Source organism: Carcharhinus amblyrhynchos, chromosome 20 (genome assembly GCF_965287045.1).
Source record: "Carcharhinus amblyrhynchos chromosome 20, sCarAmb.v2.hapA, whole genome shotgun sequence".
Taxonomy (NCBI): Eukaryota; Metazoa; Chordata; class Chondrichthyes; order Carcharhiniformes; family Carcharhinidae; genus Carcharhinus; species Carcharhinus amblyrhynchos.
Window position 1 is genome coordinate 4952862 of NC_137343.1, and position 14676 is coordinate 4967537.

The following is a 14676-nucleotide window of genomic DNA, read 5'->3' on the forward strand; positions in this document are numbered from 1 at the left end:
TCAACTTAATGCGAGGTAGGTCCATTCAAAAGTCTGTTGGCAGCAGGGAAGAAGCTGTTCTTGAGTTGGTTGGTATGTGACCTCAGACTCTTGTATCTTTTTCGCGACAGAAGAAGGTGGAAGAGAGAATGTCTGGGGTGCGTGGGGTCCTTAATTATGCTGGCTGCTTTTCTGAGGCAACAGGAAGTGTAGACAGAGTCAATGGATGAGAGACTGGTTAGATTGGGCTACATTCATGACCTTTTGTAGTTTATTGCAGTCTTGGGCAGAGCAGGAGCCCATACCAAGCTGTGATACAACCAGAAAGAATGCTTTCTATGGTGCATCTGTAAAAGTTGGTGAGAGCCATAGCTGACATGCCAAATTTCCACAGTCTTCTGAGAAAGTAGAGGCGTTGGTGGGTTTCCTTAACTATAGTGTCGGCATGGGGGGGGGGACCAGGACAGGTTGTTGGTGATTTGGACACCTCAAAACCCATTTCCACTTTGTCCCCATTGATGGAGACAGGGGCACGTTCTCCTTTACGCTTCTTGAAGTTGTTGAGATTGAGGGAGAGATTATTGTCATTGCACCAGTTCCCCAGATACTCTAACTCATTCCTGTACTCTGTCTCGTCATTGTTCGAGGTCTGACCCACTGCGGTGGTGTCGTCAGCAAATGTGAAACTTGAATTGGAGGGGAATTTAGCCACACAGTCACAGGTGTATAAGGATTGTAGAAGGGGGCTGAGAACGCAGCCTTGTGGAGCACCCATGTTGAGGATGATCGTGGAGGAGGTGTTGTTGCCTATCCTTACTGATTGTGTTCCGTGAGTTTGGAAAGTCAGGATCCAGTCGCAGAGGGAGGAGCCGAGGCCACGGAGAGTATTTCATTCTCAGTTCTGCTTGTGCAAGACATTGGTAAACCGTGAATTTCCCAGCAATTTGTAGATTTATATCAAACTTCTTTAAAAAGATAAATTCATGGAGTGTGGGGGTCACTGGCTGCCCCATTCCAATTGCCCTTGAACTCAATTGCTTGCTAGGTCATTTCAGAGGGTATTTAATAACCAATCATAGAGCAGTGAGTCACATGTAGGCCAGACCGGGTAAGAACAGCAGATTTCCTTCCCGAAAGGACATTAGTGAAGGGGATGGGTTTATCCGACAATCGACCATGGTTTCATGGTCATCAGTAGATTTTTAACAGCAGATACTTTATTGAATTCAAATTTCACCACCTGCCGTGGTGGGATTTAAACCCGGGTCCCCAGATATTACCCTGGGGGGACAGGCTGCTCTCAGTCCAAGACTGGAAGTTCCTAGCCGAGGTTAACGGATCTTTGCATTGTCGGTGTCCCACTGCGGTGGGTGGGACAGGAATATTCCACCCTGGGTCAATGGAATACTAACCCTGTGACAATATCGCTGCACTGCAGCCTCCCCTGGTGGTATTTTTATGGATTTTAACCTCCATAGTTCAAACAGACAGCAATTTGTACATTGACGTGCAACAGTTCAGCTTAAAAGAATCATGGACAGGAGAAGGTCATTCAGCCACACATGCCTCTGCTGGTTTTTAAGCCGATTTGATTTATTATTGTCACATGTATTAACATACAGACAAAGCACACCATTCATAGAGAAGGAAAGGAGAGAGTGCAGAATGTAGTGTTACAGTCATAGCTAGGGTGTAGAGAAGGATCAACTTAATGCGAGGAAGATCCATTCAAAAGTCTGACAGCAGCAGGGAAGAAGCTGTTCTTGAGTCGGTTGGTACGTGACCTCAGACTTTTGTAACTTTTTCCCAACAGAAGAGAGAATGTCCGTGGTTCTTTGAAGGAGCACATTGGTTTGATTGATAAATATATAATTGGCCACACTCAGCTCATCTCGTTCCCACAGCCAGCCCTGCAAACACTCTCCTCCTCACCTGTTAAACCAAACTCTAGATGATTCAAAAGGAATATTTTTGTCTCCTCTTTCTGTGCACACAGGACACCCGCAATGATTGGCTGTTCATTTGTGGTTCAGCGGGAATACTTTGGCGAGATCGGTCTCCTGGATCCCGGGATGGAGATTTACGGAGGAGAAAATATTGAACTCGGCATGAGGGTGAGTAAGGGAGAGGAGGGTTCCCAGTGTGCGTGCGTTCGCAGGCGGTCAGTTAGACGATGGTCAGTGTGTGTGCGTTCGGAGACGGTCAGTTAGACGATGGTCAGTGTGTGTGCGTTCAGAGACGGTCAGTTAGACGATGGTCAGTGTGTGTGCGTTCAGAGACGGTCAGTTAGACGATGGTCAGTGTGTGTGCGTTCAGAGACGGTCAGTTAGACGATGGTCAGTGTGTGTGCGTTCGGAGATGGTCAGTTAGACGATGGTCAGTGTGTGTGCGTTCGGAAACGGTCAGTTAGACGATGGTCAGTGTGTGTGTGTTCAGAGATGGTCAGTTAGACGATGGTCAGTGTGTGTGTGTTCAGAGACGGTCAGTTAGACGATGGTCAGTGTGTGTGTGTTCGGAGATGGTCAGTTAGACGATGGTCAGTGTGTGTGCGTTCGGAGACGGTCAGTTAGACGATGGTCAGTGTGTGTGCGTTCAGAGACGGTCAGTTAGACGATGGTCAGTGTGTGTGCGTTCGGAGACGGTCAGTTAGACGATGGTCAGTGTGTGTGCGTTCGTTCGGAGATGGTCATTTAGACGATGGTCAGTGTGTGTGCGTTCGGAGATGGTCAGTTAGACGATGGTCAGTGTGTGTGCATTCAGAGACGGTCAGTTAGACGATGGTCAGTGTGCGTGCGTTCGGAGACGGTCAGTTAGACGATGGTCAGTGTGCGTGCGTTCGGAGACGGTCAGTTAGACGATGGTCAGTGTGTGTGCGTTTGGAGACGGTCAGTTAGACGATGGTCAGTGTGTGTGCGTTCGGAGACGGTCAGTTAGACGATGGTCAGTGTGTGTGCGTTCGGAGATGGTCAGTTAGACGATGGTCAGTGTGTGTGCGTTCGGAGACGGTCAGTTAGATGATGATCAGTGTGTGTGCGTTCAGAGACAATCAGTTAGACGATGGTCAGTGTGTGTGCGTTCGGAGATGGTCAGTTAGACGATGGTCAGTGTGTGTGCGTTCGGAGACGGTCAGTTAGACGATGGTCAGTGTGTGTGCGTTCGGAGACGGTCAGTTAGATGATGGTCAGTGTGCGTGCGTTCGGAGACGGTCAGTTAGATGATGGTCAGTGTGCGTTCGGAGAGATTGGGTTAGACGATGGTCAGTGTGCATTCAGAGACGAGCAGTTGGACGATGGATTTCGTGTTGCTCTGTGTTGTGGAATCGACATTTTACAATTGCTTCAGCCAATCGAAATGAAGGAAAAAGGGAAACATTACTGACTGAGGAAAGAGGGGTTGATCTGTGTGTCCAATAGGCTGCTCGTTACTTACTCCCAAACTCATTAACATATTGCAGCAAGTTACATTCCTCCTCATTGAGTCATTTGTGAGGCAAAAGATGTGCAGGTTGGGTGGATTGGCCATGCTGAATTGCCCCTTGTTATCAGGGGGATGAGCTACGGTAAATGCTTAGGGTTGTGGGGATAGGGCCTGGGTGGGATTGTGGTCGGGCAGACTTGATGGACTGAATGGCCTCCATCTACACTATAGGATTCTATGATTCTAGGACCACTGGAACGACGGAGGTTGAGGGGCGATCTGATAGACGTCTATAAGATTATGAGTGACACGGACAGAGTGGATAGTCAGAAACTTTTCCTCAGGGTAGTAGAGTCAATTACTCGGGGGCACAGGTTTAAGGTGTGAGGGGCAATGTTTAAGGGAGATGTTCGAGGCAGGTTTTTTATACAGAGGGTGGTGGATGCCTGGAACTCGCTGCCAGGGGAGGTAGTGGAAGCGGATACGATAGTGAGTTTTAATGGGCGTCTGGACAAATACATGAATAGGATGGGGATAGAGGGATATGGTCCCTGGAAAGGCTAGGGGGTTTCAGTCGGGCAGCATGGTCGGTGCAGGCTTGGAGGGCCGAAGGGCCTGTTCCTGTGCTGTAATTTTCTCTATTCTTTGACCAGGTTATTTCTTTGAGAGAGATTATTTTTCTTTACAATGTTCCTCCTGCCTCGTTTTCTGCTGCTCCCACTCACCTGGTTTTGTGGTTGTTTGACGTGACACTTTTGCAATGGGTTGAGTTTTATTTTGTGAAGATGATTATTTTTGGATGAATTTGCAGGGTGTGGGTGGCGCTGGGAGGGCCAGCATGTATTGCCCTTCCCGAAATTCCCCTTGGGAAGGTGGCAGTGGGGAGGATTTCTCAGCGACGTGGTGATGTGCTGTGGCTTGTTGGGAAATTCTGATGATAGTCAGGAGTCAGCCACTGTTTTGGTGTCCATTTCTGAGGAAGGATGTGTTCTTGCTATAGCGGGAGTGCAGTGAAGGTTTACCAGGCTGATTCCTGGGATGGCACATCTGCCATACGGGGAGAGACTAAAACAGTTATGATTATAAGAATGTTAAGAGCTAGGAGCAGGAGTTGGCCATCTGGCCCTTCGAGCCTGCCCCGCCATTTAATAAGATCATGGCTGATCTTTTCGTGGATTCAGCTCCACTTACCCGACCACTCACTATAATCCTTAATTCCTTTACTGTTCAAAAATCTATCTATCCTTGCCTTAAAAACATTGAATAAGGTAGCCTCAACTGCTTCACTGGGCAGGGAATTCCACAGACTCACAACATAAGAACACAAGAACATAAGAAATAGGAGCAGGAGTAGGCCATCTAGCCCTTCGAGCCTGCCCCGCCATTCAATAAGATCATGGCTGATCTGTTGTGGCTCAGTTCCACTTTCCCGCCCTCTCCCCATAACCCTTAATCCCCTCTCCTATCAAAAACCCATCAACCCGCTTCTTAAAAATATTTAGCGAGGCAGCCTCCACCACTTCAACGGGCAGAGAATTCCAGAGATTCACCACCCTTTGAGTGAAGAAGTTCCTCCTCAACTCCGTTCTAAACCGCCTCCCCTTTATCTTGAGGCTGTGCCCCCTAGTCCTACTGTCTTTTTTGAGCGGGAAGAGTCTCTCCACCTCTATCCTATCCATCCCATTCATCATCTTATACGTCTCAATGAGATCTCCCCTCATTCTTCTAAACTCTAACGAGTACAAGCCTAGTTTATTCAGCCTCTCCTCATAGCTCAATCCCCTCAACTCCGGTATCAGCCTAGTAAACCTCCTCTGCACTCCCTCCAGGGCCAAAATATCCTTGCGCAGGTGCGGCGCCCAAAACTGCACACAGTACTCCAGCTGCGGCCTCACCAATGCCCTATACAGCTGCAGCAAGACCTCCCTACTTTTATATTCAATCCCCCTCGCTATGAAGGCCAGCATCCCATTCGCCTTCCTGACCACCTGCTGCACCTGCAAGCTGGGTTTTTGCGACTCATGCACAAGGACCCCTTTGGATGAAGAAATTCCTCCTCAACTCAGTCTTAAATCTTCTCTCCCTTATTTTGAGGCCATGTCCCCTAGTTTTAGTTTCACCCGCCAGTGGAAACAACTTCCCTGCTTCTATCTTATCCATTCCCTTCATAATTCTATATGTTTCTATAAGATCTCCCCTCATTCTTCTGAATTCCAATGAGTATTGTCCCAGTCTACTCAGTCTCTCCTCATAAGCCAATCTTCTCGACACCGGAATTAACCTAGTGAATCTCCTCTGCACCCCCTCCAGTGCCAGTATATCCTTTCTCAAGTAAGGAGAAAGCGCCTTCTGTGAATTTTGACACACTACACTTGGTCTCCATCTCCAAATCATCTATGTAAATTATGAACAATTGCTGTCCCTACACTGATCCCTGAGGCACACCACTAATCACTGATCGCCAACCAGAAAAACACCCATTTACACCCACTCTTTGCTTTCTGTTAGTTAACCAATCTTCTATCCATGCTAATACATTACACGTAACACCATGCACCTTTATCTTATGTATCAGTCTTTGGTGCGACACCTTGTTAAACGCTTCTGGAAATCCAGATACACCACATCCACAGGTTCCCCATTGTCCACTGAACATGTAATATTCTCAAAGAATTCCACCAAATTAGTCAAACATGACCTTCCCTTCATGAACCCATGCTGCGTCTTACCAACAGGACAATTTATATCCAGATGTCTCTCAATTTCTTCCTTGATGATAGATTTAAGCATTTTCCCGACTACAAAAATTAAGCTCACCGGCCTATAGTTACCTACCTTTTGTCTATCTCCTTTTTAAACAGTGGTGTCACATTTGCTGTTTTCCCGCCTGCGGAAACCACCCCAGAGTCCAGCGCATTTTATAAATCACCATTTGCAATTTCTCCCGCCATCTCTTTTATTACCCTGGGATGCATTCCATCAGGGCCAGGAGACTTGTCTACCTTTAGCCCCCATTAACTTGTCCAACACCAAGTCTCTTGTGATAATAATAGTTTCTAACCTCCCTGTCATCTATTTTTGGCATGTTATTTGTGTCTTCACGGGAGTTTAGAAAACTGAGAGGGGATCTCATAGAAACTTATAAAATTAACATGATTAGACAGGGTACATTCAGAAAGAATCTCTCTGATGGTGGGGGAGTCCAGGACTAGGGCTCATAATTTGAGAATAAGGGGTAAACCTTTTTAGAACTGAGGTGAGAAATTTCTTCACCCAGAGGGCGGTGAATGTGTGGAATTCACTCCCACAGAAAGTAGCTGAGGGTAAAATGTTGTCTGATTATTATAAGACCATAAGATATAAGAGTTGAATTAGGCCATTCAGCCCATCAGGTCTGCTCCACCATTCAATCATGTCATATGATTCTCATCTCCTTTCTCCCACCTTCTCCCTGTAACCATTGATCCCCTTATTGATCAGAAACCAATCTCTCTCTGTCTTAAAGAACTCAGTGACCTCTACAGCCCTCTGGTGCAAAGGTTCAAGAAGAAATTAGATAGGGATCGGCGCAAGGTCCACTGTTATTTGTCATTTATATTAATGACTTGGATGAGAATATAGGAGGCATGGTTAGTAAGTTTGTAGATGACACTAAGATTGGTGGCATAGTGGGCAGTGAAGAAAGTTATCTCCAATTGCAACGGGATCTTGATCAATTGGGCCAGTGGGCTGATGAATGGCAGATGGAGTTTAATTTAGACAAATGCATGGTGATACATCTTGGTAGATTGAACCAGGGCAGGACTTACTCGGGGTACAGGTTCGTAGCTCCTTGAAAGCGGAGTCACAGGTGGACAGAGTGGTGAAGAAGGCATTCGGCATGCTTGGTTTCATCGGTCAGAACATTGAATACAGAAGTTGGGACGTCTTGTTAAAGTTGTACAAGACATTGGTAAGGCCACACTTGGAATACTGTGTGCAATTCTGGTCACCCTATTATAGAAAGGATATTATTAAACTAGAAAGAGTGCAGAAAAGATTTACTAGGATGCTACCAGGACTTGATGGATTAAATTATAAAGAGAGGCTGGATAGACTGGGACTTTCTTCTCTGGAGCGTAGAAAGCTGAAAGGTGATCTTGTAGAGGTCTATAAAATAATGAGGGGCATAGATCAGCTAGATAGTCAATACCTTTTCCGAAAGGTTGGGGAGTCTAAAACTAGAGGGTATAGGTTTAAAGTGAGAGGGGAGAGATACAAAAGTGTCCACAGGGGCAATTATTTCCCACAGAGGGTGGTGAGTATCTGGAACGAGCTGCCAGAGGTAGTAGTAGAGGCGGGTACGATTTTGTCTTTTAAAAAGCATTTAGACAGTTACAGGGGTACGATGGGTATAAAGGGATATGGGCCAAATGCGGGCAACTGGGATTAGCTTAGGGGTTTAAGAAAAGGTCGGCATGGACAAGTTGGGCCGAAGGGCCTGTTTACATGCTGTAAACCTCTATGACTCTGTGTAGATCTTGGGGCTAAAGGGATTAAGCGATATTGGAGGGAAGGGGGGATCAGGATATTCAATTTGATGATCAGTCATGATCAAAATGAACAGCAGAGCAAACTCGAAGGGCCAAATGTCCTTCTCCTGCTTCTAGTTTCTATGTTTCTATTTGAGGGACTGCTGTCACTTGTGGATAGAACGGATTAGAACAGCATGACTCCTTCCCTGAGGAAAGAACTTGCATTCATATAGCACCCCTCACATCCCTCAGGACATCCCCAAGCATTTTACTCCAATGCGGTATTTTTGAAGTGTAGTTGCTATTGCAACCGTCAGTTGTATCACAGTGGGAGTCAGGAAATTTTGGGTTAAAATCCCACTCCAGAGACTTGAGCACAAAAATCGAACTTGGGGAGTGCTGCACTGTCAGGTGTCGTTCTTTTTGGATAAGATGTTAAAACAGGGTTCTCTCTGGCCCTCAGGTGTCTGTAAAAGATCCCACAGCCACTCTTTTAAGATGAGTAGGAGAGTTCTTCTGGCATTCTAACTAATCAATACACAAATAGATTCTCACGCCATCATCCAGATTGTTTGTGGGACCTTTCTATGCTCAAATTCACTACCAATTTTCCTCCATTCCCATCATGGCTACACTACAGAAAGTACTTCATTGACGTTTCTTTTATTCATTTGTGGGGCAGAGGTGGCCAGCAATAATTGCCCATCCCGAGTTGACCTTGGGAGGGCGGGGGGGTGAGCTGCCTTTCTGAGTGTCTCCCTTGGCCATCTGAGAGGGCAGTTGGGAGTCAGCCACATTGCTGTGGCTCTGGAGTCACATGTAGGCCAGACTGGGTAAGGACAGCAGATTTGCTTCCCTAATGAGACACTGGTGAACCAGACGGGTTTTCCCGACAATCGACAATGGTTTCATGGTCATCAGTAGATTCTTAATTCCAGATATTTTTATTGAATTCAAATTCCACCATCTTCGGGATTCGGATTAAGAATCCAGCCATAATCCTGCCAGGACACGTATAAGACGATGAATGGGATAGATAGGATAGAGGTGGAGAGGCTCTTCCCGCTCAGAAAGGACAGTAGGACTAGGGGGCACAGCCTCAAGATAAAGGGGGGGGTGGTTTAGAACGGAGTTGAGGAGGAACTTCTTCACTCAAAGGGTGGTGAATCTCTGGAATTCTCTGCCCGTTGAAGTGGTGGAGGCTGCCTCGCTAAATATTTTTAAGACGCGGGTTGATGGGTTTTTGATAAGCGAGGGGATTAAGGGTTATGGGGAGAGGGCGGGAAAGTGGAACTGAGCCACGACAGATCAGCCATGATCTTATTGAATGGTGGGGCAGGCTCGAAGGGCTAGTTGGCCTACTCCTGCTCCTATTTCTTATGTTCTTATGACATCACCTTCCCTCTTGGGGATTTCCCGTTTTTGTGAAAGGTGCGAGTCTTTCTTTTCCATGTTTAATGCGGAAATGGAGAAAAAAAACAACACGCGCACAGTAAGATCCCACAAAGAGCAATGGGATAAGGCACTGTACAATCTGTTCTCACTGTCGGTTGAGCAATAGTTATTGGCCAGGATGCGAGAGATAGAAACAGAGACAGAGAGAGAGAACTCCCCTGCACATTTTTAAAAGGAAATGTGCTGAGCGGGCGGACAGGTCTGACATCTCTATCGAAAGACAGCACCGCCAAAGTCTCCGGAATGGAGGTTTGAACCCACAACCTTCTGAGACAGGATGGTGGCCTGCCATTGATCTCTGATTGACGCAGAGGGGCCATTGCAGTTTCTGTGACAGTGACATGCTCACCCTCACCGCTGCTGGCTTTTCATTCCCAGATCTTAAAGAGAAACAGATCCCGATTCCCAAAAGGTGCAGCCAAGATGAAGGTTCTCCCTCTCCTTTGACTCCCCGCTCCCTCGAATGGGAAATACTTCAACACTGAATGAAATCATGAGTAGGAGGCACTTCTGGCAGGTCAGAGAACAGGCTTGTTGGAGCAAAGAGTAAATCCTCCTTTTGCTTGATATGTGTGAGACCTTAACAGCATCTTATTGAAGGGACAAGGCTTTGAGGTTTAGTCTTAGTGCTCTGTGCGGTTACAGCCACAGAGACATTTCCATTGATTGATTTTCCGCAGTGGAGAGATGTTTCGGAAGGGGTTCTGCTTCATTGAGACTGTTTTTCAGACATGGAACATTATCCGGAACGACTGTCCTGGAGACCAAGATCAGCCTCCACATCCGAGCCCACCAGACCAGGAGAGACCGTGATGTCCATGGGATCTGGTGCGTCAGTCCTGCCCCTACATGCATGTCCTTGCCCTGGACAGTGGGTAAACTCGGTGCCAGCTCACCATTGCTGGAGAGGGATAGAGCTGCCTGGCTCTCTCCTCAACCCATCCCTCCCCCATTCACTCCCCCATTTAAAGAATGGAGTTGGGGTGACATGGATTGGGGAGGTCCACACTCCTGGCCTGAAAGTACACCCTCCCCCCCCCCAAATCTCCCACACACTAGCTACCAATCAGCACCCTCACCTCCTCCACAGAAAGACATTGTGTACTTGTGCCTGTCGTAGGGTTTTGTGTTGCCGGTTACTCGGCATATTAGACTCTAGAGAAGTGAGGAGCATCAATGTGGAGTGGGTGTGGGAGATAGTGGGGTGGGGGAGGATCCCCTGGATCATTCCCAAAAAAGGAATGATTCACTGGAGGATTCCCAATAGGACATATTTCCTATTGGCCCCCTTGTCCACCCTTGGCCCTGAAAAGGACTGATCGGGACCCAGGGGTTTTCTGCTGACATCTGGAGAAAGCTGGAGATGCTTCTCTCAGCTCCTGTTGGTCCTCCATCCCCTGCCCACCAATACCTCCCTCCAATCTCTCCGGCCAGTAACTGTTCTCCATCCTTAGCCATTGCTCCCCATCCCCTCACCACAGACCCGCCCACCCCCCCAACCCCCACCCACTGCATGCTGATCCTCCCGAGCTTTTCAATAGACCCCAACCTCAACCTCAGGCCATGAATCATAGCATCATAGAATCCCTACAATGCAGAAGGAGGCCACTCGGCCCAGGAAGCCTGCACTGACTCTACAACAGAGCTTCTTAACCTGGCCCTATCCCCGTAGCCCTACATATTTACCCTGCTACTCCTTCAGCCTACGCATCTTGGGACACTAAGGGCCAATTTAGCATGGTCAATCCACCTAACCTACACATCTTTGGGTGAAATGGTGGCACAGTGATTAGCACTGCTACTTCACAGTGCCAAGGACCCACGTTCAATTCTGGCCTTGGGTCAATCTCTGTGTGGAGTTTTTACGTTCTCCCCGTGTCGGTATGGGTTTCTTCCGGGTGCTCCAGTTTCGTCCCACAGTCCAAAAATGTGCGAGTAGTATTGATGCTAAATTTCCTGTTAGTCTCAGGGGGGTTAGCAGGGCAAATATGTGGGGTTACGGGGATAGGGTTGGATTGTGGACTGTGTAGGCTGGATGGGCCAAATGGCCTCCTTCTGCGCTGTAGGGACCCTACGATTCTACGACCTCAGAGCTCACCATTAAGGCACAATATCTATACAGTGCAGCATCTGCCTCTTCCCCGTTTCCTATCTCATTCAGAAATGAGTGCACCAACATCCCTCGCTGTGATATTACTGAGGGTGCAGTGAAACCTCTCTCGGAAACGTCTGTGGGCTTTACGGTTCAGCCAGGAATTCACAATGAGCACGATTTTTAGTGAGAAAGCTCAGGGATGTGAGAAGCTTGCCAAGTGGTTCACAATCCAGCTGCTCCTCAACATAATCCCTAATTAAATAGAGGCCCCTTCACCATCAGAGGAGACGAACGCTCACGGCTAAATTCTTCATAGAAAGCCCCAGTGAAGCCATAAAAGGCCAATGCCTTTGATTGAAGTCGCCAATCAGCGAGTTAGCCACACATCACAGGAGGTTTTTAAAAGATGGAGGCTCTCAGCGAGCATGTTGAGTCAGGGATTGTGATATGATGGGGTTGTTTTATTCATTTTTGGGACATGTGCTTCACTGGCTGGGCCAGCATTTATCACCCATCCCTAGTTGCCCTTGGAGGGCAGTTGAGAGCCAACCACATTACTGTGCCTCTGGAGTCACATGTAGGCCAGACCGGGTAAGGACGGCAGATTTCCTTCCCTAAAGGACATTAGCAAACCAGGTGGGTTTTTCTGACAATTGACAATGATTTCATGGTCATCAGTAATTCTTAAATCCAGATAGTTTTTTACTGAATTTAAATTCCATCATCTGCTGTGCTGGGATTCGAATCCAGATCCCCAGAACGTTAGCTGAGTTTCTGGATTAATAGTCCAGCAATAATACCACTGGTCCATCGCCTCCCGTCATAGTTATGGTTATAGGACTAGTAATCCAGAGACCAGGATTAATGATCTGAAAACATGACTAAACCCACCAAATCCCACCAAGGGAGTGCTTACATTTAACCTGAATTCATTAAATATATCCAGGATAAAGGTTAACCTCAGTAATGGTGACCATAAAATGACTGGATTGTCATAAAAGCCACCCTGATCCCCTAACAGGGAAGAAAATCTGCCATTTTCACCTGGTTTGGCCTGTACGTGACTCCAGACCCACAGTAACACGAGTGACTCTTTATGTGCCCTCTGAAATGGCTTCCCTAGCCACCCATCGGCCTTGGAGAAGGTGGCTCACTACTGCCATCTCAAGGGCAATTTGGATAGTGTTCTAAATGCTGGCCATTCCATCAACATCCACAACCCATGAATGACGGAATTGGGCAAGTGTCAGCAACCTGAGTGAACAGGCTCTTGGGTAGAGCTAGGTCAACTCCGGGGATGACCCCAGACCTCCAGAGGTAGCCTAGACAAAGCCCTGGGAAGTTCATGAGCCATGGCCTGCTGTTACCCTCGAGAACTGACCCTGCAGAACCTCTGACCCTGTTGCACCTCCACACGTTCGCAGACAGACATACAGCATCAACAACAACCCCTTAAGGGAACATTGCAACAGGGGAAGGCCATTCAGCCCGTCAAGCTTGCTTCACCATTCAGTATGACCATGGCTGAATGGACATTTCAGTGCCTTTTTACACCCGTACATTATTGTTAATCCAAAATGGATCAATCTCTGGTTCAAACTTAGACAAGAGCTGAGTTTCCACAGCCCTCTGGGGAACAGAATTCCAAAGATTCACGACCCTTTGAGAAAAGAAATTCTTCCCCCTCTCAGACTTAGAGACATCAGACTTATTTTGAAATTTATCCCCTGGTCCTAGATTTCCCAACCAACGGGAACATCTTACCCGCGTCTGCCCTGTCTATTCCTTTCAGTATTTTATAACCTGTATTGATGTAGCATCAAAGCATTTCACAGAAGTGATTCATCAAAATGTAACACAGAGTCACGTGGGAGATATTAGGACAGGTGACCAAAGTTTGATCAGTGTGTTTGGCTTCTCGCAGCACCTCCAAGGAGGAGGGTCCAGGAGAGGTTTAGATAGAGAATTCCAGAGCTCCGGGTCCAGGAAATTGAATGCACGGATACCAGTGGTGGAGCGATCAGAATCCCGTACTCTCAAGAGGCCTGAATTCGAGGAGTGCAGAAAGCTCAGAGAGTGGTAGGGCCCGAGGAGGCTACAGAGATCAGGAGGAGGAAGTTAGACTATGGAGGGATTTGAAAGCATTGATAAGAACTTTAAAAGCTTTACATTGGTGGACTTTATACAATATTGGATAGAATCCCTACAGTGCAGAGGGAGGCCATTTGGCCCATTGAGTCTGCGCTGACTCTCCAAAGGGACATCTCACTCAGATTCTCCCCTTTGACCTATCCCTGTGGGCATGTGTATTTAGCATGGCCAATCCATCTAACCTGCACAGCCCTCACACTGCAGGTGGAAACTGCCTGAAGGAAACTCATGCTGACAGTGGGAGATTGTGCAAACTCCACACAGATAGCTGGCCAAGACCAGAATTGAAGCCGGATCCCTGGCGCTGTGAGGCAGCTGTGCTAAATACTTCCAGATTTTCCAGTCACCAGATAGTTGGAGATATTAATCCCCAAGACTCACTGACTCCATGGAAGCGCTAGGGAATTTTGCATATCTGATGGGCAACGCTGTGCTCCCTGGGAACCTTCGAAAACACGCAGACAGACAGACAGACAGACACGCACACACACACAGATACGGACACAAACATACACAGAGGTATACGCACACATGCACACGCACACACACAGACACACACACGCATGGGGACACACATACACACATACACACAATCATACTGGGACACATACACACACTCACACACATACACTCACACACACAGACTCACACGCATTAATTCATGCCGTGATTTTAGTTATCCCTCGCTGACACACATTTTAAAGAAACCCTTTTATTTCTCAGTGGTGAATATAAAACAGCGCACTTGCTAAAAGTCTGTTTGACTGACAAGACAGTAATATATCAGCAGCAAATGCTCGGAATCTTCCAGCGGCACTGCTTGCTCACTTTATTAAGCTGCATTAGCCCTCATCCGAGTTGCAGGTCAGACCGTAAATTGCTTTAGTCATTCTCAGCTGTCAGCCTCTCGTTCTCAGTTACAGTGAGCTTTTAGAAAGAGGATTCTTGAGAGTTGTGAATGCTGCCTGTGATAACATTCAGCCCAGCACAATACCACAGGAAGAAAAATTAAACAGGCCACATGTGAATTCTGCTGGAAGGGGTCAGTATGAAGCCTGCAGTATG

The 14676-nt window shown here is 47.3% G+C and overlaps 1 protein-coding gene across 1 annotated transcript in view; it reads left to right on the forward strand.

Annotated features, from left to right (window-relative positions):
* galnt9 (polypeptide N-acetylgalactosaminyltransferase 9) overlaps nucleotides 1-14676 on the forward strand; it is a 268692-nt gene that overhangs the window by 128711 nt on the left and 125305 nt on the right. Inside the window, exon 6 of the mRNA XM_080208641.1 lies at nucleotides 1976-2093. Within this exon, the coding sequence (XP_080064767.1) occupies nucleotides 1976-2093 (118 nt within the window). The remainder of the gene's footprint in view (nucleotides 1-1975; nucleotides 2094-14676) is intronic.